This window comes from Chelon labrosus (assembly GCF_963514085.1).
Source record: "Chelon labrosus genome assembly, chromosome: 1".
Lineage (NCBI taxonomy): Eukaryota > Metazoa > Chordata > Actinopteri > Mugiliformes > Mugilidae > Chelon > Chelon labrosus.
In genome coordinates this window covers 2421433-2448258 of record NC_140337.1, presented here as the reverse complement: position 1 = coordinate 2448258, position 26826 = coordinate 2421433, and the positions used below count along the sequence as shown (strand labels likewise).

Below are 26826 nucleotides of genomic sequence, written 5' to 3'. Positions count from 1 at the left end.
TTTAATGACATTAATGTGATATTTTACCTGTCAGTCCAGGCACACCATCCTGTCCAGGTCCTCCAGGAGGTCCTGGGGTTCCAATTGGTCCTGGGGAACCTGGGAAACCAGGAATTCCTCTGTCTCCTGGTATACCTGGAATGTCTAGACCTGGAGGGCCGGGGTCTCCCTTTGCTCCATTTGTTCCAGGGAATCCTGTAATACCGATACCAAGCCTTAAAACTCCCAGTTTATCAATGATTTGAAGACACACTAACTTATTATTGAGTGCATTCTGGGCTCTGTTTCCTTTGTGTGGTGAGCCCACAACAAAATTAAATGTAAAATCTATTTTCCCAGTTTCAAGTCCAGAGCCAGCAAGATGAGGGAAATTGTGTTTGAACTGTTTCAAAACAATAAAAACAAAGCAAAAATCGAAGCATACACAATAAAGTTGCCGTGTAATGCAATCACAATATCACATGTGACATCTTTGGCCATTTAACAGCCATCAGCCAGCACCAGTATTGGATTACAATACCTTTCTCGCCTTGACATCAGTGGGTCGCAGGTAAAGGAGAGGTGTGTTTCAAAGCGCACAGGGCGGAGCGGATGATATGAGAAGAACAAAGTATAATGCATTAAATGCATTAAAACAGCTACTGTACATGAAGCCGGCTTTTGAACACACCAACATTTTTGAGGAAAAATACAGTGTCATCTGCGTAATAGGAACAGTGACTCTGTCCAGCTCTGCCGGAGTGTTCAAACATTTTGTTGGATACGGGTTAGCGTGCGTTTTTTTGGGTACGTTCAAAAAAGAGAGGTGGGAGGTTAAAGCGGCGAACTTAAACTATTGCAAGGTTAGTTTACTATAGCTGTGCTCGACAACAAACAGCCTTGAGTGACGTTAAAGTGATGCTTCGGCTCTGTGAAAGTGAAGCTGTGCACATAATACACTGGAGTGTGATGCTGTCGCAGGCAAGAAAGAGAAGTCCGTCCAGTGGTGTGGATTCATATTCAAACTTAATCTGTAGACCTTGATCACAAACGCACCCAAAATGGTGACACATGCTCGTAAATCAACCAAACAGACACACAACGGTCAGTCCGGTGCATTGGGGAGCTTACATAGAAAGTGTGCAGCATTACAGGATAGCCTGAAACCATTCTATCAAAATTACATCCCACACCTTTACAAGCTCCAAAGAGGACGGTCATGCCAAATGAGCCACTAAATATTCCAAAATTGTAAACACACAAAAAACATGCACAAATACAGTATAAAATTAAACACAATGTCAGAATATCATCATTTCCAATCAATACAAATAAAATAAATCTGATTTTGAGCTGCAAACATATTAAGATCTACGTCTTCCCATTTCCTGGACTACAATACATTTTCAGCTGCAATCTAAAATAGACTTGATGCAAACTTTTTAAAAAGTTTGATAATAAGTACAGCTTTTTATCTCATACCTGGTGGTCCAATCGGGCCTGGTGGTCCAGGAGGACCAGGTGGCCCCAGTGAGCCAATGGTGGGGGTTCCAGGGAGACCGGGAGCTCCATTTCTGCCAGGTGTACCGGCATCACCTGGACAGAGACAGAAAAGGGAGGGACTCTCGGTTCAGGGTTCTGTCAGATGGCTTTAGTGCATTTTGAAATGAATTTCTCATAATAAAAGGAAAACAAAAAAGCGAATGAAGAAACATTTGAAATCACAATCTAACTGCACACACACAGTATATTCACATATTATTCAGGATACCTTTTGGTCCTGGAGCCCCATCAAATCCGGATCGTCCTGGTGAACCAGGGGTGCCAGGGAAACCAGGATCTCCCTTTGGTCCAGAGAAGCCTTTAGATCCAGGTATTCCTGGTAAACCTGGAGGACCAGGAAGTCCAAAGCCAGGCTCACCCTGCAACACAAACGCACTAAAGGATCAATCAGGCAGGCATTAATCCACAACAAGAACATGGGGTTGACGTTTTCCACTCAGCTTCAACTACATTCAGTGTACTGAAACTACAAGGTTAACAATTATATATCTAAATTTCCCAATTTATGACTGGTATCAATAAAGGAATTTATTTGTCATGTCGTGTATCTGCCCACCTTGGGTCCAGGAAATCCAGGCTGGCCGGGAAGTCCGTCCACTCCTGGTCTGCCTAGTCCTCCAGGGGCTCCTGGCTGACCGGGAATACCTGGGAACCCTGGAGAAGAAAAGAAATGTCTGTGAAGATGTACAAGGGAATAAGGAGAGGAGGAAATGTAAAGATGTGAAGGTCAAGGGGGTGTTGAGGGAAGAGGAAGACTGAGGGAGATGAGTTAAACAGAGGTGGGTGTCTTTACCTTTAGCTCCAGGGGGTCCTGGGAGCCCAATGCCTGAGAGTCCGGGGTCACCCTTCCCTCCTGGTCCACCAGGGAAACCAGGCTGTCCAGGCTGACCTGGATTACCTGACAAAGAAGATGACAAAAAAGCCAGTCAATCGTCGTGATCGTTGTTATCCAGCATGAATAATGCTCTTCACAGTAAAAACACGATCCTGTACCTGGTGAACCAGGCTGTCCAGGCTCGCCATCCTGTCCTCTGGGTCCGGGTGAACCTTTCTCTGCCACCGTCTGTCCTGGTTCACCTTTTGCACCTGCATGACAGGAGATCGCTTCAATGAGAAAAAGGGCCTTTGGAAAGCTCGCGTTACTAAAGTTCAATTGTACTTTTCTAAGTTGAATTTAGAGCTCTACACTCTCTGCTTCAGTTTTTAACAGCCTTCCCTAAGTTCAGGATGCAAATGATTTTAAAAAGTGACAAATTTAACATTTGAGTCTTTGCTTTTCCACACTACAGTATTTCTAACAAAATAAAGGCCTTACAGATCTTGTAAGATTAGAGCTGGGGCATCAATTGTTGCTAACATAATTTGAATCATAATATAACTTTTCGTGACCTTATTCAAGAGCAGAGGTCTGAAGGTACTTGCAGCCATCCTCTCATTGATATTGAGATATTTTGTTATAAATACGTTGACATAGGGAAACAAGTATATTTTTGTTTTGCTTTTTATCAGAATAAATCTAAAATCATCTTCTTACCAGGTGCACCGGGAGATCCAGATCTTCCTGAGACGCCCTGGACACCTTTCTCTCCTGGAGGTCCTTGAGGTCCAAAGCCAGGGGGACCTGGTGGTCCCCTGTCTCCTGGAATACCAGACACACCTGGGTCACCGGGGAGACCTCGTTCTCCTTTCACCAGCAGAGAGCCCTGTTGAATACATATTAAATATAAAATGCACCATGGATGGACTGGTCATTGTAAGAGATGGGCAAACTGAGCCACCTACAGAAGCTCCTTTGGGTCCAGGCTGACCGGGCTGTCCGTCACGACCAGGTCGACCATCCAGGCCAGGAAGACCGGGTGGTCCAGGGAAGCCAGTGTCACCCTTGTCACCCTTCACACCGCTGACTGTGACAGCCTCACCGGGGTCTCCCTTCTCTCCAGGGTAGCCTACAGGACCTTGAGGACCTGGGGTGCCCTGGAAAGGAAAGTGAGTCAGACATATTTGATATTATAATTCAGGGATGCTGACATCATTGTAGCAAAGATATTATAAACTGGATTGGAAGCTCAAAGAAAACATTTAGACTATTTTATTCATTTATAAGTCTATCAAATATATCTGCCAAAGGACCAAATCTAAATTAGTGCCAAATCTAACTTGTGACAGGAATGAGAAAGTAAAAATTACTCACAGGGTTGCCGCTACTTCCAGGTGCTCCTGAGAATCCTCTGTCTCCTTTGATACCTGGGGCACCGGGAGTTCCTGAAGGAGGAAGCAGAAGAAACTGACTATCATGTGTACAGAACTTGCTTTGAAAAACAAATTGTAGCTTTATTTATGAACTACAGGTCACTAAAGGAAGAACAGAACTTGAAAGGAAGTGTCTCTTGTCTCTGCATTCTAAATATCTTTATTTTCATATCAAAATGTTTCTAATGACTTATCCTAAACTGAGAAATGACTGGCTAATGAGTAGCTAGCAGATAAATGTTGTAGGTGGATGTATTCTTTTGAGCCCAAGTCATAATTGCTATGCCATCCCTACTTTTTAAATGATCCAATCACATGTTAAGGACCTTAGTTAAGTCCTAAAATGTTATGTAACTAATGGCCAGTAAGTCATACAATATGCAAGATTGTATGGTGTTTTTTTTTTTACAAATGTCTCTAAAATATTAACCTATAAAAACAAGTGGCCAAGTGTATGTTATTCGAATGGGGTTCAAACTAGAGAAGCTACTCGTTCCATTAACACCAAGCATCAGATAGCAGGAGCCAACCAGCTAGCCTCAGCTAAAAAACACACAGCCAAACTTTGAACACAACCAATGTGTCAATGTTTTTTCTTATGTCTCAGTATTTCATCACCACATGATAAATTGCCTGACTAAATCTAAGCCTCAATAAAGTCTCAGTACAGTTATAGTCAAGTGGTTACCCTCATAAGTAAACCTCATCCACATTTTCTAAATGCGCTAACTAATCTGCTGCCATTGAATCAAGTTTAGTCAGAAAAAGTAATCGATCGGGGACATAAAGTTCAGGGGTGTTACCGGGGAATCCAGGCTGTCCTGGAGGTCCTGGAGGTCCAGGGATGGATGTGGAGCTTCCAAAGCAATTCACACAGGTGTCGCCCTTATCACCTAAAACAGCGTTGGATCATTACGGCCAGGGTTTTTGACATTTGACATACATTATTGCATAATTCTGACGTTTAGTCAGAACTGTGCCCAGTTTGATGCTGCCAGTTAACCTGTAAATTTATGCACGAATTCCAATATAGCTCTGAAATCTATGAATGAACAGTGCGTCTTTATTTTCTCACCTTTCAGGCCTTGCGGTCCTGGGTAACCTCTCTCTCCCTGTGGGCCAGGACGCCCGGGTTCTCCCTGGACACAGGTTTGTCCTGCTGAGCTAATTCCTGGAGGTCCAGGGGGCCCTGGTACACCAGGATTGCCAGGGGACCCTGAACGTCCTGGGGGACCTGGCAAAGAGATCCCTGGACTGCCGGTGTCTCCCTTTTGACCTCTCTCTCCTGGAAAACCTGGAGGTCCTGGCAGACCACTACCACCGATAGCTGGAAGTCCTGGTGTTCCTGGGGGTCCTGTTAAACCTGAAAAAGACAGATCAGGTTAGGTTAGCTCATTTCTTTTTCAGGGCTGCATCTGGAAATGATTTTAGACTTAGACTTAGACTTAGATCATTGTAGAATGATCCACAAGAGAAATTGCTTGGTCACAGTAGCTTAGCTGCACATAAGAAAAAAAAATACTCTTAAGAGCCACAAGTAAAAAGAAAGTTAAAATAAAATTAAATATAAGTAAAATCTAGTAAAATAAAAATAAAAACAGTATAAGCAAAAATGTACAGAATCAGAATTAGCATATGAACAAATGTACAAGAAATAGAGACAGAAGAATATATATTATATACACATAGGAATGATAGTAAGGTGCAATAGTGTCCATTAACATGAATAACATGGAGTAATCTGTTGCAGAAAGGTCGGTTGTTATACAGCTGGATAGAGTAGGGTATGAAAGCGTTCACTGTGGGAGCGGAGCTGGATCAATCTGTTGGAAAATAAGCTTCGCTGCCCCTCTGTTGTCTGGTGTAGTGGATGAGATGGACTGTCCATAATAAAGATGGACTGTCCATAATTTTGTTATGGATTAAAATGACAGTTATTTTCTCAGATAATGTTTGAACCAATGTCCATTCTTTAAATGTCTTAAAATCTTGTCAAATGATTACTCGTTGAGTAATCAAAAACTCTAATACATCTATTTAACAATAATAAATAAAACAGAGAAAAGCAGCTTCCAGCTAATTTGGAAGTGAAGAAACTGAAGTCGGGCTGTTATTTTACTGTATTACTGTATTATTATTGTTCAGTTGCTCAAGCTAACTAATTATCGACTAAAACTTTCTCCAGTTATTATTTTACATGCATGTGGGATCAACTTATTTGACAACAAAGTAAATCTAATCATCTCATCTGTGAAACAGAGCTATTGAATCATGGTCTACTGTCAGCTTGGTGGTTATATTAGCAAGCATATAACATGTGCTACTATTTAGCCAGTTAGCCAGACTACTTTATGTCAATGAATTGAGTTAAATAAAATAACACATTTAAAAACTGAATCTACAATATAATAATTTTCTGTTCTTTTTGTTAGTTTAACTAACATTGAGTGTGCTAACTTAGAACAGCCTGAAAGCAAATAATATATTTGCTTGTTTGGTGTGTGTGGAATTTGTTTTTGTGTTTACCTTGTGGTCCTCTATCTCCTTTGAGTCCAGGTGATCCAGGGTACCCGGATTCACCTTTAGGACCGACCCGACCATTAACATTATTGCCAATCACCTGATGGAACAAGACAATAAAACAATGAGCCAGCTAAACTCACAAGAAAAGGATCACACACTGTAAACTAGCTCAAACTTGATAAATACGTTGGATGTTTTTTAGCACCATACATCGGTAAAACCCAGTACCCATGATTCAGCAGAATGTTATGTAAGTAACTGATGCTAAGTAGCTCATACAATAGGGTATGGTGTTTTTTGCTAATGTCTATAAAAGATAAGACATTAAGCCTAAAAAAACAATCAACCAAGTGTATTTTAATCAAAAAAGTGTTGTGAATATTTTAGTTAAAGAATAAGAGTCCTGTGAATATGAGGGACAGTCAAAATGGATTGCTACAATACAGAGCATCAGAGAGTCGGCGCTAAACAGGTAGCCTCAGTCAATAGAGAAAACATGCAGCCGAACTTTCACAATTTCACAGTGAACATTTTCTTCTTATATGTTATTATTTCATCAGATCCAAAAACAACTGACAAACAAATGCAATTGATATCGTTTTTATTGCCTTTTGTGGTCCTTTTCAGCCTATCCACACAATTCTCCATCAACTAAGCACCACATGGCGACTTGCCTGACAGAATCTGAGCCCTGTACCTCAATAAACTCTTGGTTATTAGCTGAATGTGTTCAGTGGCATCTCTGTACATGACATTTTGCTATGAGGGTATTTTCTACTATCTAATCTATTAAATTATTATTTTTTGCGAGGATAAAAATGTAATTTTCCACAATGTTACTGACAATGGGAATCCGTTCTTTGAATTCTTAGCGATTCATAGAGACCAGGATCATGCATATGAACCTGATAGTTTTGGAGCTATTCCTGATTTATTCTGGTTATGTCTTTTGTGGTGAGCTAATAAAGTTAATAAAATAAAAATAAATCAATCACTGTGAAAATGTGAGAATGACACTGAGAGGAATGTCACCACCTTGTGGATATAGCATGTAGCACATTCTGATTTTTCCTTTAATTATTACTGTTAGTTTTTTTTTTGTTGTTTGTTTTTTTACTTTAGCTAAACATTAGATTATAAAATAGTTACATACTTGTTAGTCATTAAGTTGTCAAAAGGCTTAAGGAATTAGAGAAATGTCACCATCCAGTGGTTAGAAGAGAGAAGTGCATTGAAATGTTATATATTAACAAATAATATGTTTTGTCTCAATTTCATTCATTCATTCATCTTCTGTAACTGCTTTTCCTGTGAAGGGTCGTGGGGGAGCTGGAGCCTATCCTAGTTGTAATCGGGCGAGAGTCTTAATTTTATTTTAATTTTTTAAAATAATATATGTACTGTATATATATGTGTGTGTGTATAAGCATTGTAAAGACCCTTGCGTTAGGACTATTTTGTTAAATGAGGAAATGTAGAATACACACCACTCCTGGAGGTCCAGGGTATCCACGATCACCTTTAAACCCCTGTGAAGTGAGAGAGAGAACGGTGGAGTGTTACTTAAACTGTCTTGAAACCACCTAATGACTTCATAAACATAGTTTTCATTTTGACAAAATATTCATATGAGACTTACTCTCTCTCCATCCCTGCCTGGAGAACCTGGCAGTCCTGACTCGCCTTTGATTCCCTGAGATAACAGAAGTGTAAATAGCATTTTAACAAGGAATTAGGTGTAGTGAATTTTGTAGTTTGTCTGGGAAACTCACAGGGTATCCTGCAGGACCCGGATCACCATCTTTGCCTGGTTTGCCCTGCAAGAAGAAGAAAATAGTGATCAAGGTTTGCGTTTAAGAGAAGACAAATATTCAGAAGTTTGGGAAATTAGAACATTTTGCCATCTTCTTCAAGAGATGCCTCAGTGTCCTTCAAAAGAACATCATGCATGACTGAAAATACAGCAATGCTCAAAGGCAGGTTAAAAAGCCTTCTTGACAGATGGTTTCTTATGGTCACTTTGTCCAAGAATTCATCAACAGTTTTAGCCTTGAAGCAATGAATTGTACAGACTTTCAGACATTGACTTGTTGAAGAAATTGCACTAAACTAGTTGATGCTTTAATCAAAAACTAAAGTGGTCTAGAAAACAGATTCATGTGTCAAAAAAAAGGAGCTCCAGCTGTTCTTAGATGATTTGACAAGCAATCTGAAACACACTCTGGCCTTTGGGTGACAATTAGGCATATTGATGTTATGTTTGAGGTTTGGGAAACAAGCAGGTTTAAAGCACAGAGCTGTACTTACCCGTTTGCCTGCCTCTCCTGGTTCGCCCTTGTCTCCTTTCTGTCCACCAGAGGGACCCTACAATCATATCAAAACGCAAGTAAACAACATGGTGTCTGCAGTCACTTGACAGAATCACTGGTGCAGTTCAAAGTCAAAGACAACTCTACTTGTTTTGCAACCTACCACCTCAATTTTTATTTTTAATTTTTTACTGTTTGAGTAATTCTTTCTGAGATGTGGAGCACAGATGGCAAAAGATACTTACAGGAGGTCCTCGAAAACCTGGATCACCTGGGGGACCAGGAAATCCTGGGTCACCCTTTAGAGAAAACAGAAAAACTCAAATTAACTTCTAGAGTTAAAGTATTTGACTGGTTTAAAATGTACTACACCAACCTTTACCTAAGCTTTATACAGTGCTACTAACATAGATTCTGTTTGTTTTGTTTTTTGATAGTTTTGGTTATTGCTGTCATATTTATCATTTCATACAGGAATGCATGAGAGCTTTATGTGAACATAAAATAGCATTAGAGGATGCATGAAGAAAAGAATACAGTCACTTTTAAAACACATTACGGAACAGCACTGTAACTTATTACACAAGTGTATTTACTCTTCTTTACCTCATAAACTCTGGGTCCAAGGGGACCGATACCTATATAATTAAAAATGTAAAGACGTAGAAAGACAAATATAACGAATTCAAGCACAATGGGGATTCTCTCTGCTGCCATCATGTGGCAGCAGTGAAAGTTGCAGCCTCTTGTAGTTTAAACAGCTCAATGCTGCCCTCTAGTGCTGAGACTCTCCACAATGCAGTTTGGTAAAGGGAATGAACCAGACTTTAAGAATAAATGTAAAATCGTTTATTTTCTTTTTAATTACCAGATAAATGTCCTTAAATTAATATTTAGAATGTTTAATTAGATCAGATATTATTACAAGATTGCTTGTAGAGAAAGTATACTGCAGTGTCTGCTCTGTGCTCATCAATAGTTTGATTAATGTAAGACTGGTGGCACCTTTAGTCTCAACTTGGTCAAATTCATTTACCTTGTCTCCTCTCTGAATCTCTGTCTCTGGTGTCCTCTTTTGTTCCCCAACCTGTCCTGGAGGACCAGCAGGTCCTGGCAAACCTGGTTCACCCTGTGATCACAACGCCACAACAGAATGTTCATGAGTAATTTTTGTGTTATAAAGTAGAAAATCATGCTTTTTTTTTTTTTTTTTTAATTTTACAGATAAAATACCTTTTCTCCTTTGGGTCCTTGGAAATTCAAGCCCATGTTTCCCTGTGAACACAAGTACAGATAGTTTATAACTCAGCACTGTATTTAACAGTTAATAGTACAAAAATGCAAATAAATTAGATCAATAAAAAGGGTATGATCTCACCTTAGGTCCAGGAGGACCGGGGGGACCTGGACGACCCTTAAAAACAACACCGGAAACAATTTACATTATCAATCTCATGCAACAGAAGCTCAAAGAATGTAATAGATAAATAGATACTTTATTTATAAGATAAATTGTGTGTATATGTGTGTATATGTAGATAAGTATATCAATATATATCACAAGATATATTAATAATGTATAAAATATCTGAGATATATATAAAATGTAGTTTGTAAGATATATAAGTTATGAAATACATAATTCTGTATAAAATATAAAATAAAATAAGTGGGGAAATTGTGGTAGCTGCTCTTTACCTCATAACCTCTGGGTCCAGGGGGACCAAGTGGACCTTGTAGACCTGGAGATCCAGGAATGCCCTGTGATATGAAAACATACAAAAAAATCTTACTTCCAGAGCTCTTATCCTTCTCTATAGATTCTATTCCTGTAGCTCAGTCATTTTGAAGTTAAATATGTTCTACATTATGTGATGTTCAGCTTTATATCTTTGAAACGTCTCCACTAGCATTTTAAAAAAGACATGTAAGGTTTGTTTTCACAGTGCTAGTTTTTAAAGTTGAGAAAAAGGAGGATAATTCACTCACAGGAGCTCCTGGAAGTCCAGGTAATCCCCCTGCTCCTTGTTGTCCAAGGCGGTTAGATGAGATTATTTCACCTGGGTCTCCCTGAAGGGGAAGGAAACATGAGCAGAGAGGGACAATCATACCTAAACGTATCTTCATAATGAACATGAAGCTGAGTAGAGTCCAGAAAACAGCGACATCTTGTGGCAATAAAAGGAAAGAGAAAAATCTACTGGACAGTTTTCTAAGTAGGAATATCATATTTTTCAGAAAAAGGTCATAAACTAGTCTATGCTGTGCACGTAAACACTGATTGAGACATATATACTGTAACTAATGTGCTTTGTTTTTATTTATTTACGTGAATAGAAAAAAAAGCTTTGGGTATTCTGTCAACTTCAAAAATATATATATTTTGGATGGTTTATTTTCAAAAGTAAATGTATGTGTGGTAACTACTTCTTTTGGTATGTATTCATCTGGTATTCACCTCTTTGTTCCTTTTTGGTTCTATGTCCCTGTTCAGACACGGTATTAAGATGCATCCTGGGTGATCTGATCACAAGTGTCCGGCTTAGTGCAGGTATGACCAGATCTGCATTTGAGCTTGATAAGCCCACCTTTGGACGTGGTCTGGGTCACTTGTGACCATGTTCTTTTAGTAGTGTGAACACACAATGCATCCTGGCCACATCCTCCATGTAAACAAGAGTTTTGGCTCATTCAGATCCTTTGTGAGGGTCTCTAAAATAACTCACGTCAGGGCAAAGAAAAATAAATAAATAATAACATAGCGCTTTCTGTGAATGAGAGAATCTTTACGGCTTCATCCAGAATTTGTAGCACGTCCCCCATGTCCTATTACAAACAACAAACTGTTACTGTTCTTGGTTTGGAAACAGCAGCTGGTTAAAGATACATTATTTTCATATAGAAGCTACAGAGTCTGTGATTGGAAGCGGTACTTTGAGACGCGTTTTAATGACAAGATTGGAGTACACTTACTCAAAGCTGAATGCTTGTGATTGGATCACTCAGGACTCATGTTAATTCCAAGTCTGAACAAGTCCTATGTGCCCTTTTTAAGCCTGATTCTGACTTGCTTCAATATACGGTATTAAACTTACCTTTTGCCCTGGAAGACCAGGTGGACCCTACAGAGAAGCAAAATACAGAAGATAGTTTAGAAAAAAACAGAATCAAAGAGAATGCTGATTGTTGTGTTAGAAAGTTACTTCAGTCACTCACTGGGATTCCTTGCAATCCGGGGATCCCTGGATTTCCAGGGTAACCTGCTTCACCCTGGAAAAGAAAAACATATTTAGATGACAGCCTAAAAAAGCTTGTAAGTGGACTTTATTTTCTGCAGTACTTTTCATCACCTTTGTCCCGTTGCAACCCGGCACGCCCCTTGGACCAGGAGGACCGTCCTGCCCTGGCAGACCCTTATAAACAGGAAGTAAACAGAAAGTTAAAGTACACACAGAGTATAAGTATGGCAAAATGAGTACATTCCGAAAAAAAAATAAAATAAAAAAACTCACTGGAAGTCCTGGTGTTCCTGGAAATCCTGGCAATCCAGCAGGCCCCTGGTAAAACAATAAAAAGTTGAACAAAAAACACCCCTTCACGACCTGACATATTTTTTTAAATAATGGTGAAATGAGGACACCTGTCGGTCGGAGGACAGTACTACAACCAAATATCTTTTAGTGATTTGAATAATTCATGCTGATTTGTCAAATTTAACTACACTCTCTATTATTATAAACCATATAGCTTCAAAGAAATAATTATAATAATTATTTTTCAAGGTGATCGGGTATTTAAAAACCCTCTGACATGAAGCTATTTTCTGCTGTTGTCAAGATAAAAGACAAAAAAGAACAATTAATAAAATAACAATTCACTTACTCTAATTCCTTTGGGGCCACCTGGTCCTTGAGGTCCATCACTTCCCTGAGAGGGTGAACAACACATTACAACATTGATTTGTTATTGATACTGGACTTTAGATAATGAACGCAGGTTTAATCTTTCAATAATTCTACATGAAAGCCTGAAATAGATCTGTAGATTACTAATAACGCATATTCTCCCTCCTTAGGGATCTTCAGGTAAATGGACTCACCTTCTCTCCTCTGGGTCCGATTGGCCCTTCAGGTCCAGGGAAACCCGGGACTCCTGGCTGTCCAGTGAGACCTGGGAAACCCCTCTCACCCTGAAATGAACAGAATCGGTCAGTGAAACTGTCTTTTGCACACTCAAATACTATAAATGTATATATCCACATAAAGTCTGATCATATGTGTTTGTCTCTGCTTCGGTATGTTTGCTTTGGAATGGAGGCTTTAATCCAAATAGGTTTACATTAAAATAGAAAACATGGTGTGTGAGACACAGCCCAGAAGCTGTGTAGTAGGTGTATGCAAAGTTCAGTTTGAGGAGTAAAGACATGAACATTAACGTGGGGCACTTAAATGCTTATTGATTTGTAATCAAGCTTGTGATTAATACACAAATGTGATTAATACACAAATACAACATTAAGGGCTCCGAAATAGAAATAAAAACATAGTTGCTTCTACAAAATCATCATGCAGAAATGTATTTAAAGTGAGGCTATGTGAGGTGAGGTGACGTCACTTTTGGTACATGTTCTTTGAGTTTGATTAGATGACATGACTGACAGCAAACAGGTGCATAAACAGAAAAATATATTAATATTTGTCTAACGTTTGCTATCATTAGCTGCTGAAAGCTGTAGCATTTGTCATACCAGACAACATCAGGCTTATCATTTTTAAGATGTATTGAGTCATATTTCCCAACCTTTTCTCCTTTTACTCCACTGCAGTCGCACTTGGATCCCACGCATCCATGGCAAGCCTGTGGAAGAACAGGAGAAAGAGATTATTCACCCTGTATTTTAACAAGAAAACAAAGAAAAAAAACTGCTGGCATTACATCTGGGGATGATTAACGTGATCGCAACTTCTCCTCTCACCTCTAGGTAAAATACAAATAAAGCCAAAAAATACTGAAGGGAGTCTTAAAAATAAGTACAGACGATTCGTAAACACTTTGAGGAACATGTGTAAAAAGTTTGCCGCCACTAGAGGGTGCTGCATCATCACACTACAACGCAGTCGTCATTTCTTCCCACACATGAGAAGTCACAGGGAGGTTTGTTTGATGATCACCTGAAGGTCAGCGAGGCTCATCTCAAAACAAATTTATCTTTCAGAATACTTCCCTTCTTCTCATCAAAATATTAACCAGTGGAAAAGCTGCAGCCCTTGCATGAAGCAGTAAGGAAGTGTGAGAAGAAAGTGGGTTAACGGATGGAGGCATGAAGGGAGTGAGGATGCCAAGCTGCTGATTAACTTTTCCCATTCTTGTTGACATAGTGAATGCCAGACGGGCATCAGCTGCATGCATACCAGGCAGGCAGGTTGTGAGAAAGGCGGAGAGCGCACGGGAGGAAAGACTAGTCAGCATTCTTCTGTGTTGGTGAATCCTATTCCTCCATGTTCATGTTGGTGGTTTCCATGTTTTACTGTGATTAATTCAAGGTATATAACATTATCTAAAGACTTAAACTGAATATATTTAGTTAAGAATAAACCAAATAATCATCGCATTTGACCAAATCTGAAATTACACTTTGCTCCTGATCAGTTTCAGTGAGCAAAGTCAGATTATCTGCAAACATGGAAACAGATCAGACACCTGGCATCTCAGTTTCCTTATTATTTTCCTGATTATTTGATCATTTAAAGCAAAGAAAAACAGAAAATAATCCCATTTTTTTGAAAGCAGATAGTTATTGATGCTTCATGCTTGAACAGTAAATTACTGAACAGATTATTTTTCTATCAGTCGACAAACTTTTATAGGTCAGGATAATCTGAAGTGGGTCTTATTGGTGCGTAGATACACATGCCTTAAAAATAATTATTTATTAAAATTCGTATGATTTAACGATTTATTTTATCGGCTTAAATACATTTATTGACGCATAAATGAACAAAAAAAAAAAAAACAGGATTTAGAGAGAAATTTGTTTATCAATCAATCATCCTGTATAATTAAACAACAATATTTTAAGAATCAGCAAAAATGGCGAACTATTCTTTGGATTTAGATCAATCAGATTACTGATGCATTTTTTCTTCTGTTGATCCCAACAAGAGTTTACCGAATGAACGGTTTTAATATACAACAGCAGTTTAATTATCTGTCAGTGAAGGCAGTGGAAGGTGAAATCAGTTGTTCACATCTGTACCGCATCCTGCAGTAGAAATATTCCAAGATATGATGCTCTAGTTAGTGTTTCTGTGTATCAGTGGTTGTGTTTCCACTCAAAATGTCTCATGTGACCACCTCAGTCAGAACGGAGGGACCAGATCAGAAGGAGCGTTCAATCAGATTGAGAGGGGAGTTGTAAACCTTTGATAATCTGTTCACTAGGAAAATATCATCTCCTAATAACCGTGTTAACAGTTGATCTGAATGTTAGTTGGAATAAAGTTGGAACAGCTGGAATAAATCATTCTTTCTGAGCATGTTTGCGCCATGTGGGAGCCGGAATCCACGTGGACAGCAACACTGGAGATGCGGAAACATCTGTGTCATCTTCTTCTACTGAATCAGTTCAGTGTTGTCAGTAAAGTTGGCAAAAACCTTCGTTTTGTTCTGTTATATTCCCTGAAGAACAGAACCAATTGGCTCATGTCAGTTTTAGGGTCAGAAATTTCCCTCTTTTCCTTTTTTGTAATGCTACTATCTTGTGTGTTCTGTTGAAATCGACAATATTCAATCAGACTGAAATCATTCTGATCAGAGATTCCAAATTCACTGTTTACAAATAGAGGATGGATTTTTATGCCTTTTCATATGAGTGTGCATTGCAGTAGTACTTCTGTTGTATTTCAGGACTGACTTACATATTCTGTATGTTAAGTGAAGTATTTCCACACACTTGGTGAACTTCTGCTAGTTTGCTGCAATGACCCACTGGGCTCTTCACCTGTCTTCTCGAGGCGTCGCATGATCGGCACTAGTCGACTTCCTGCTTAAAGCGTCATGGCACAGCAGTACAGCCGACTAGACGACTGGTCGGTACAACCCCTAAGAGTAACCATCTATTATAAAGTGATTTAAGCTTTGGACAGCTGGTTTGATTTGAAGACTTTATTTATCGAAGCATTTTTAAACTGCTCCCTCACAGTTTACACAGCTCTTGACTTTGTATAGACAGTGTGTACATTTATATACATTACATTTATCGCATTCCTGTGTGTTTGTGTCTACAGGATGCATCCTCAGTTACAAACCAGGTGTCAACAACACACCGACTTCCTGCGCAGCTTGGAGACTAAAGCAAAGCACGCCGTTGACGGTTCAAATCCCACGTTACAACCCGTGAAACCGTCCCCAGAGCAAACGTCTGAATGCGCACTGGTGGTCAAAATATGTGTGTGCTGAGGTGTTTTCACAGGCCTTGGATCTCCACATTAGACTCCGGTCTGCTTCAGCTCAATGCAGTCTGCTCTCCCACGCCCCCGGGCCTGTAGCTCACACCCTGTTCACCTCCATCTGTGTCTCTCTTTGTCTGCATTCATCTGTTTTCCCATCGTCTCTCTGTGCTCATCCCTCTCTTCTTCACCCCTGTCCGTCCAGAAAAGCTCAACAAAGCCTAACTTGCTCTTGCAAATCTTTAATGCGCCCATAGTTGTCCGCTAATCACAAGCCTGTGACATCCATCAATAAAGTGTATGTGTAAAATCCGTTGTCTTGGTAACTATGAGCTTGTTTCATATCAGTTGCTAAGCTGGGTTGAAAGAAATCAAATTAACGTTATGATAACAACTTTACAAAGCGATAAAATGTCTCCATACATAGCTTATAAAGTAAATTACAGTGTAAGTAGCAGACATTTAAAGGAGAATTTCTGATTGAAAAGCTGTTTTTGTTGTGAAGATGTGAAGATGTTCAGGTGGTTTACAAGAAAATAAAAGGTTGTGTTTTGGTTAAATCATCCTTTTAATCCTATCATGACCCTTGCAAACTATTAACATAACATGTAGCACGATCAGATACATCCTCTTAAATACTTATTACTCCATCAGGTGAAGCATTATTATGGTGTTAAAAGCACCTGTCTCCCTCTCTTCACGCTGTCCGCTCCCGCTCTATCCTCCAGCAGCCCTGGCGGGGTATGTAATCCACTTAGAAAGGTCACTGAGCTCCAGATATTTGGACTACTCTCTCTTTTAACTCTGTTTCCTCACCTCCGTCCCACTTTTTCCATCATGCCAACCTGAGAATCAGGCATGTAAAAAGACTCCAGGCGACACTCGAGGACGATGCAGGACGGATGGGGAGATGTTCAACATGTACAATCTGAGGCCAAAACCAATTTAGACAGTTTTCCCCTTAATTTTTAAGCACTAGAAAAGTCAACATGATAGCCCCTCATTGAAAGTAGACATGTTTTAAAGGGGGAATTCAGTTTCTTTTAAGTGTGGCTGTATGAGCAACTCACCATAGTCAGTGTATTACCAACCATAAGAAGCAGAAGCAGACAGGAGTAACAGCACAAAAGCCAAGCCATGAACTGATGTGGACGGGGTCCACCTTAAAATTTCTGTCACTTGATGTGTAGGCTATATTTAGAATGATATCAGTACTTTGACTAAACACAAGATGGCCTTTTTGACAGGAAACTGATGGTGTTACAGCAACCAACTACAGGTATTGCCTTTATGTCATTGGTGGTGAGGATAGAGGAGGAGGAGAAGGGTAGAGTTCACAAATGAACCGTATCTATTGACCTACTCTTTGACACTAAAGATGGTAACAGAAACCGCAGAGTACACATGAAAATATGATATGCAAATATTGCCTGACGTCATCTGAGTTATGCCTACTGCCTTCACATGAGTACCTCAGTAATCAGCAGTCTCAGAAGGGGGAGGACTCGCTTCATTTAAAGTGTAGTTTGTACAAAGTGGTCTTACTGTCAAAGCCGAGGGATATGACTCCACTTTGTGGAATGTTTACAATGAATGCCGATCAGATAATAAAATTGAGTCCACACATGCCGAATGAAATTATAATCAATATTTCAGAATAATTCAAACTCAAGTAGCCCACCTGTAGAATATATATTGATGGGATGTCTAACTTGACATGATTCTGATCCAAATCCTACCCTATCATTCCTCCCAGCGAATTTTTCCCAGATAAAATGAGTTGTCCCCAGGCTGGCATCTTAACAATAAAAAAGTCTAAAAACGAGCCAGTCTTTTCAACGACTCTTTAAAAGGAACGGATCCAAAAGATCCGGCTCCCTTCAAAAAGCCGTAAATCCCATTTCTAGAAGGGAGCAAGCGGAAGGCATGTACCCAAGGATTAGGCTGGCGAGACTGGAATTTCCCCGCTCATCAAAGACTGATGATTAGACACGTATAGACACGGCCCTGCCATGGGCACAAAGACACACACATAGAGTATGCTGTTCACGCAGCAGAGAAACACAGCTGTTAGTACAGAAAGAGCGCAATTCCTCCTTTTGAACATCATTATCTTTTGTTTTTTGAATGCAGCCTAAAACATGTTCACGAGAAAAATCTATTGCAGTTGAATTACAATCTGCAAGAAAGTATGTGTGTGGGGGGGCAACACACTCCTTAAAGGGCTGATCGGTAATCTTTTTAACCACTTATGTATATACATAGACCATAAACTGTTTAAAGATGAATGACAGAACAGTTCCTTAAAAGTGAAGCCAAAGCAAGTAGAGCTCCCCCTGGTGGCTGACTGCAGTATAGGTTATAAGCTTGGACTTGGTTTGTACCTTTAGTCTGACATATGGACCTGTTCTTACTTGATCTTATGAAGATTACTTATGCAAACAATTCTTAAACTATCCGTGACCTTACTCTGAGATCATATTTAGAATGCATAACTTGTCAGTATGTGAGTTCCAGCAGTTCTTAATCCTGTTTTTATGCCTTTGCAATATTACAGAAATGTGTGACTTTCCATATTTGAAGAGTAATCAGATGTGGCCCGACAATCTGGCTGATGACGTCACTGTAAAGAAACTACTTCATGGCTCAACATGCATGTGTATCCTGGCCCACGTGTGCCTCTGTGTGGCCCTGCTTGTCCTGTTCTGGAGTGTGCCACTCCAGGCTCCGAGCCGCTGCGTCACACCGCTGATCCCTTTCATCACGGCTGGACTTTGACTGCTTCAAGGTGCCGACGCCGCAAGAGAGACGACCAGACAAAATATTTTCACTCTGACAATAAAATGCAACCACGTGTCTTCTCACTTGCTTTGGGAGAGGAAGACCCCCCAAATGACGAACCCCACGTTCCATACACACAAATACCATTGTGCCACAGCGCCGGTCCAGGAATTCCATTGATATTCCCAGGAATTCTCTCTCTTTTTTTTCCCCCTCTGCGCAATTTTCATTCCTTTCTTTTCATTTCATCTAATGAATGTTGACCTCTGTGACCTCCCACTGAAAGATACCTGCAAACTGACCACAATCTCTGCAGGCTGCTTGAAACAGTTGCGTTGGTTTTACGTTTCGTAGATAGAACATGTTATTCAGTTGATCTCTGCGCAGCTAACTGGGTCCCAATTTGGATTTTTAATCAACATGTGACTCAGATTTGATGCACTGAGTTGGATTTTTTTTGTCAAATTGGAAAACATGGATATTTGATATGAGAGAAGATTCTATTTTCAGGAATATTAGTCGACAAAATTGAAATTTATCAAGGAAGTAAATCAAGCAAATCAAGCCAGTTTAAAGCCACCTGATTATCTGCTTAAAAGTGAAATAAAACAGGAATGCATGCCATCAGAATCATCAAAAAGATATTTTAATTACACAGCAGCGCTAACTTGAAACCAAAGGTATTTGTCAGAGAAACTACTGATCAATGAATCTGTTAGAGAGGAAATGATCAATGCATGATTTGAACTGTTTTTGTTTTAGCAAATATGCCAAACACACTGTAGCTATAGGGCATGGATTTTGTGCCATTTAAATAAGTTAGTGAAGTTAAAATATTGTATCTTTTTGTCTTTTCCTGAAAAACAGCTAAAAAAATGTTGACTCATCGTGCACTTAGGGGCGTGTACTTATTTTCTGTCAAATAAAACACACATATGGGAGGAGCCTGCTCAGACATGTGGAGCTGACCAAGCAGAGCCTTCCACGTGGGGGCGTGGCCTCTCAGGAAACATGTAAATATACAGAAATAAAAAAAGCACTCAGGCTGTTTCATAAAAGAACAAACACCTAAACACCTAAGCTAAATATAGCCTGCAGAGACTAAATAAACACATCCTCTCCCCATCTGCTAATGCACATCTGTAAAAACACACCTCACCCTCTGTTGCGCTCTTTCATCTCCCGCTGCATTTTCCTTCAACTCAACCGTATGAAGTCTCTTTGAGAATGAAAAGCGAACATGTGGCAGTTCAAGGGTCCTGCTCTGCTGGCCACTTTACAGTACTGCATTGTAATGATCACAAACAGAAAGCAAATGCAAACTTTCTAGGGACTGTTTTGGAATTCCTAAAACATGAGATGGGATTTTATCTAAACAGTCCTGGAGAGGTTTGAGGTAAACACTTGCCGCTAATGTTCTGCACATGTATGGAAACAGAAGACACCGGAGGGTCCCACTGGTCTTATCTTTTCCAAATGAGTGTGTTTGTTTGCTGTTGATCCCACACAAGACTGTGACCAAACGAGTCCTTAAAGCGGGAGAATACAAAAAGGCTAGAAGTATGGAGCTTTCTGTGGCTTTGGTGGAGCTTGACAAAGACTGATAGACAGCCTTCAAGTGATGTGTGCACCAGCTGCAAGTTATGAAAGTGGGATGAAGTCTCCAGGTATAGACACGCCAAACCAAAATCAAAGAAAGCTGTGTCTTGGCCAAAAAGATCACTGGCACATAAGAAAAAAAAAAATAATAATAATAATACGGCCAAAGGTAGACAAACATATACATAGAGAAAAAAAGACATTTTAGCTTGTTTTTCTGCACCAGTTTTGTTCACGTGTCCAACAACGTCCAGGCTCTTTCAAGCAACACATTCTCGCCCATAAACAAAGGAAAAGATAGCTTGCCAGTGACCCGCGTGTTTGCAGAAACATTCACAGGCTTAGGCATGGTGGTAGACTTCATGAGGGAGGTCAAATGGGGACTTTCATTCAGGAGACGGAGTTTCATGTATGGTTTTGGCTCTGTCACAACTTTTACGCGTTATAAGACGGTCTGTGCACCCAAGCTCTCGGTTAAACCAACAAAAAACACAGTTTACAAAGCAAACCTTTCAGATCTGCAACAACTTTCTCTGCCATTTACTTGGCAACCTTGGTGACAAGTGCATCAAATGGCTGGAAGTTTTTTCTAAATGCACCGCTGGAGAGGGCATAGCTACTGTATATAAGCACCAGTTTCATTTGACTATTTTTTCAGATAAAGTGGGCCGGTTTTAAGACACTGAAGCTGCTCAAGAATAGAATCAGAGAAGTTCATCTGCATTGTTAATCAAAGTTCTTGCGCTTTTTCTCACTTCGCTGACTCTAACCTCCGATTGGCTCTGTATATTCATCACAACTGGTGCAATTGTGTTGCCTGCTCTACCTGATCTGTCTATGCTTGTTCCAGAGAACGTCCTCATTTTTGTAAACAGAGGTTGAATTCATTCCCCTTAGAGACGTGACAACCCTGCCCGGCCCAGCCCAGCCCGACCCAGCCCAAGCCAGGCCGGCCTTGCCCAGCCCCGTTACAGCGCAGGTTCAAACACGCCCTGCCCTTTATTCTCCACATACATCACGACTTGGCACGGCGCATCGTAGCTACGGGCAACGTGAAATTAGAGAGGGGAGCGGCGGCTTGCCAGCTGAATACCTGACTATGTGTAGCCTGAGGATAGACTGAGACGAGGAAAGTAGGAGATAAAAGGGGAGGAGAAGTGGCGAGAGAAGGGGTGACGGGTAAAAAGTTAAAACTGAGAGAAACAGGAAGAAGAATAAGGAAATGTGAGAACCTTCGCTTTCAAAGTATGCTTTGAATTCACTCAGATAAAATCAAGCCAGTCGGATTTGGTTTGTTTAAGCTCACAGACATCTAAACTTCCTCACCAGACATCTCTCAACTTATGTGTCTCGGCCTATATCTGAGCAAGTTTCAGCTGTGGGTATGTCCAGCTCTTGTTCTTTAACAAATCCATGTTTGTATCCAAAACCACCTCAATCCAAACGAATCACAGCACCTGTGGCCGTGTTTGCACATCTGCGTAAACCACCACAACTGATTCACGCTTCCATAAACCGAGCGCAGAGACTCGCATGCCAGAAGTACATCTCTGCTTGGATAGGCTGCAGGTTAACCTCAATATTTAGCCAGTCACTTCTGGAGCAGACTAAACAAGATCGTACAGCGTGTCCTGATACTCTAATCTGCAGGAGAGATAGGGAGGGTAGGACATGCACAGCCTGTGCTCAACACAGGAAGCATAGAAGTGTGTTTATGGTTCAAGGTGGGATTAGCGGTTCAGTCTTCCACACTCCTGCTTTAGGTTTTCTCTCTTTCAGGTGAACCCTTCGTGTGTTTGATTTAAGTATACTATGTTGAATGTTGTCCTGTCTATCCTAGGCTATGAACATTACCAGACAATAAGTAGCAGGTTTGTTTGTCATTATGTGCCATAAAAGTGAAATTTTAGAGCTGTCGATTTATGTGAGAAGGTATGTCCACATATTTTCGCCAGATCCTCTTTTTGCACACACCTTGCTTCTACAGGTTCACTTGCAGGTCTGCACCTTCGCCACACGAGGGCGGTAAGATGAGCAGAACGCATCTAAGGCTCCTTACACTGAACAGAATGTTAAATATTTCTGATTAAAAGTCTGGAAAATTAGGAAAATGATAAATTACTGACTTTCTTAAAAAAGAGTATATTAAAATAATATTATTCTGCAATATTCAGGGATTAGTAAAAGAATTAGTCTCAGTTTAGGATATGACTTGGAGCTCTGTTTCTGTTCATTACAATGTCATGCACATACATGCACTTGGCCCACAAGGACATAATGTGCTTATTAAATAAGTATGATTTATAATTGAGCTGCTTTAATTGTCTAGACTTGACCACGGTGTTTAAGATACACTTTCATTCGAAGTGGCTGGCTGTGTTTTTTGGCTGCAGTTTGATTCAGATCCTCTGACCCGAACATGCTCTCTCTTGCATCTCCGGGCCCTAAGTGTCTGATCTGATCTCGTGAAGAAACAGGTCAGAGCAGGTTCCCGCCCTGCTCACGTTTCTTCTTAAACGTCTTCGGCTTCTAATGAGGCATGTGCAAGCATTGGTTTTCCATTAGAAAAGAGGAAAACTCAAAAACTTTTCGTGCACAACAATGCCATATCATCTCTCCAAGATTTTGGCACTTCAGCAAAGTTTAAGAGGGTGGATTCTGTTATTTAATAGCCTATATTTACTGTCCACTAAACAAGCTAGCCCCAAAATGTCAACAGTTTGCAGAGGCTTGTTTGAAGGTCTGGCTAAATATACTTTTTATTATTTTATCCTCTTTCTTTTCATAGTAAAAACATTCGGCAAAGTCAGTCTCCTCCAACTTTAAATCCCTTTCTAGCTCTTGTTGCATGGTGGCTAAAATTTTCTGCGTCCCTCTTTCTCTCCCTGCCATTTCTGTGCTGTGACAGACGTGTCTGGTATCTTCTGTTGTTTTGAACGACGGGGGGTTGGGGGGTGGGGGGGTCCGTTTGTCCAGAGAAGACAAGGAATGTCGTGCATTCAGTGCAGACACGCACAAACACAATCTTAGTGACAGCAGCAACATAACAGGAAACCTCAGGTATGTCTACATGTTTGAAATTTCATTCTGAATTGCAGTATATTGGCAATAAAGAAGCATATGTATGTATGAAGCAAGAGCCTAAACACTGACTTTTAGAGGAAGAAGAAAGCACGATTGTAACTCCCACAGATTATTATTTTTTGGCCACCCTCTTTATCCGTTATGTACAAATGTGATGAGGATAACTCAAATTTGACTAGAGGGAAAGAGGAGGAGACTCAAGCTGAAGTAAACCCCACTCTGAGTTAAAACACATGCAGACATCTTTTTTATTCGTTTCCTGCGACCTTCACAATTGTCTGACTGTCAGCGCATTCATGTACTCAAAATGATGTGGTCAGTCCTACAGAAAACACACAGACACAAAGCTATCCATAAAGAAAACAAATGATAAAAGTTCCAAAAAATGAAATAAAGATGGAGATAAGAGGATGATCTTGTCCAAAAAATAACTGCATGAATCCATAAATAAGCAGTGGATCAGGTGACTTTGTCTCCTACGCCCCCTTGCTATACCTCTCAGCGATGAGAAAAATGCTCAGTCGACTCACGCTGAACATTATCCTCCGACTGCATGCTAAAGGCTTAGCTGCATACCAGCCGCCACGCTGACCTGGGATTAATGCCAGACTCTACCTGAGGAACACACACATTCACATTCTGTCTTTGTGGGGACAGTCGTTGACATGGCTTAACCTGCTCCTCACAACACCCAGAAACATTACCACTAAAGCCTAAAACCAAACCTGCAAGAAGCTCTTTAAAGAAGCGTCCCAAAACGATGGCCCGAACGTACTCAAACACAACTAGTTGTTAAGTGCAAACGGCATTCATAACTGCCAGTGTAAGTTACCAGTTTCTAATGGGACTGGATTGATTTACAAGGGACGAAGAAGCACAGCAAGCTTCGCAGTATGACTCGCATCTGCAGTCGCACAATAGTGTCTTTCAGCTCAAAGTTTTGGTTTTAGAGGTTATTTCCTGCAGCTTTTTGATGCTAGCTGGTGAGCTAAGAGGAGCACTTTGCTGCTAAAGCGCTTAGTATTTCCTGCACGAGATGGTGGAGACCAAAAACAGAGTTAACCAACACACTGACTTTATAAGACAATAGACAGACAGTTAATGAAAAGCTAGCAAGTGAGCAAAAAGGAGAATTTAGCTGCTAAAGAGCTTGATATCTCTTCCAGGAGATGGTGGAGACCAAAAACAGAGATAAAAGAGGAGAGAATCTTGAATTTCCAGTTGAATGCTGATGTTTATCTGTGTCCGTAGCATCTTTTTGCTAGTTCAGCAATGTCTAACATGTTAATTGTATAGGATTATAGGTCAGTGTTGTGTTAACAGATGTTATGTTGCCGCCATGTGGCAGGAAAATCAGTCATTGCAGGTTTTAGATAAAGCAGGCGGCAACCTTACACTGCTGATGCTGAGACACTCCATAATTTTCAGAGCCACATTCAGGAGTTCATTTTATGGAATGAGTAAAACAGACGATTGCATTTAATTTGTAGACTTTACTTTGAAATGTCTCCGTCTGGACCAAGATATAAAAGCTAATGTGGTAACTGTACACTCAGAAATATGTAAAGTAACACACACACTTCTTCCCCATGTGGTTGTCGGGGAAACCCTAGTGCCTCCTCTGCAGCGTGATGAAAGAAACAGGTGCTCAAGCTCAAAGAGAGAGGACTAGAAGTAGTGAGAAAACCAGAGAAGAAGAGAGAACCAGACACCTCCCCACGCTTTGGACTATGTATTCAAAGTGAAGCTATCAAAACAACTTTTTTTTTTCTTCTGCTTGTAAGCAGCCAGACTGCAAGTCAAGCAGAGTGTGTTTGCTGCATGTTATCACTCCTAGACATCACTTTCTCTCGAGCAACTCGGGGTTGCTGCAGTTTGTGTGAGACAAGAAGATTGAGAAGGAAAATCAGAAGCTGAGAGGAGAGAGGATGGATTTCTAAAGCTATTATTTCATCACATTCGCACATTCCGATGTTTAATCAAATATCATCGTTAACATGGTCAGTAATCCTGACCTGTAGCCGCAAAATGCATTTTAATGTGCGGTTGTAACGTCTACCTGTGTGCTGTTATGGCTTTGTTGTGTTCACACGTGTCAAACGCTTTGGCTTTTGCTGGTAATGAAAATAAATAAAGAGGCAGTAAATGAGACGATGTGGGGGAAATGAGAAATCTCTTCCTTATATATCCACTACATGAGCTACCATATGTTAAGCTCAGTAGTGACTCCTTTGTGTTCCTTCTTTTTAACTTTCATCTGACTGTAAGTGATCATCTTCAGCTCACCTGTACAGCATAAACCCTGTGTATTTAAATGTTCTGTAGGACTGCTGGTTGCTAGCTTCAGGATAAATCAGCTCCATACCCAATGAGTTGCTGAGGTTAGCATGTGAGCTAAGAGAGCTGTGTGCTGGTGACTTGTATCATACAGGGATAGGGAAGATACCAATTAACCAAGCAACCATTCAAACAACCAAAGAACCAACCAAGTAACTAAGTGATAAAGTGACCAAGCAACCAAACTACTGAACAACCAGACAAGAAACCAACCAACCAACCAAGTAACCAAGTGACCAACCAACCAAACGACCAACTAACCAACCAAACAACTAACCAAGTAAGCAACCAAGTAATCGACCAACCAACGGACAGACGGACGGGCTTTAAATTAGTTATTTTACTTGCACGTAATCATGTCTTCTGTCTCTCCTTAAATTATCGAAATCAAGGTACAAATGTTGAAAGAAATAACTGAACCAGCCTGGTAACAGACCTGTAACCACATCTGAGTCAGACAGGTGTGGTGTCCTGTTGTGGCTGGCCCTCAGCTTGGAAAAAACAATCAACCAATCACAGCTTAGTCAGCTGCTCACACAGCTTCTGAGCTACTGAGCCACATTCAGAACAATCTCTGAACACAAAAATGGCTAAAATAGTTTGCTTTCTTCTCATAACTTATGGATGACACACCGTGTCTGTTAGTTTTCTATTTAATCTCAATGGACTTCAAATGTTTTATGATGGTCACACATTTTGCACCTCATCTCTTGCATGCAACACTTTAATATATGCACACTTGAGCAGATGAATAACGCACATCAATGCAGTCGTGCTAGTACTGCCTTGAAGAAAAATTGTTTTTCACAAAATCAAATGCCAGATTTTATACCCAAGCTCTACAAATTCCACTAAAGAAAAACAGAAAAGAGGAGCGAGAGCAAAGAGTAGCAAATGCAAATGGGGCAAAAGACAAGACTGGGTCTGAAGAAGAAGAAGAAGAAGAAGAAGAA

The 26826-nt window shown here is 40.3% G+C and overlaps 1 protein-coding gene across 1 annotated transcript in view; it reads right to left on the bottom strand.

The window, feature by feature from the left end:
• Positions 1-26826, bottom strand: part of col4a5 (collagen, type IV, alpha 5 (Alport syndrome)) — a 49416-nt gene that overhangs the window by 14943 nt on the left and 7647 nt on the right. The window contains exons 2-30 of the mRNA XM_084553052.1: positions 13425-13481; positions 12724-12813; positions 12507-12551; positions 12137-12181; positions 11975-12037; positions 11841-11894; positions 11720-11746; positions 10614-10694; positions 10323-10385; positions 10003-10038; positions 9858-9899; positions 9661-9753; positions 8870-8923; positions 8623-8679; positions 8088-8132; positions 7955-8008; positions 7803-7844; positions 6319-6412; positions 4868-5155; positions 4596-4685; positions 3734-3804; positions 3325-3516; positions 3077-3245; positions 2536-2628; positions 2336-2440; positions 2099-2196; positions 1751-1901; positions 1462-1575; positions 28-195 (exon numbers count right to left, since the gene is read on the bottom strand). Of these exons, the coding sequence (XP_084409178.1) occupies positions 28-195; positions 1462-1575; positions 1751-1901; positions 2099-2196; positions 2336-2440; positions 2536-2628; positions 3077-3245; positions 3325-3516; positions 3734-3804; positions 4596-4685; positions 4868-5155; positions 6319-6412; positions 7803-7844; positions 7955-8008; positions 8088-8132; positions 8623-8679; positions 8870-8923; positions 9661-9753; positions 9858-9899; positions 10003-10038; positions 10323-10385; positions 10614-10694; positions 11720-11746; positions 11841-11894; positions 11975-12037; positions 12137-12181; positions 12507-12551; positions 12724-12813; positions 13425-13481 (2581 nt within the window). The remainder of the gene's footprint in view (positions 1-27; positions 196-1461; positions 1576-1750; positions 1902-2098; positions 2197-2335; positions 2441-2535; positions 2629-3076; positions 3246-3324; positions 3517-3733; positions 3805-4595; positions 4686-4867; positions 5156-6318; positions 6413-7802; positions 7845-7954; positions 8009-8087; positions 8133-8622; positions 8680-8869; positions 8924-9660; positions 9754-9857; positions 9900-10002; positions 10039-10322; positions 10386-10613; positions 10695-11719; positions 11747-11840; positions 11895-11974; positions 12038-12136; positions 12182-12506; positions 12552-12723; positions 12814-13424; positions 13482-26826) is intronic.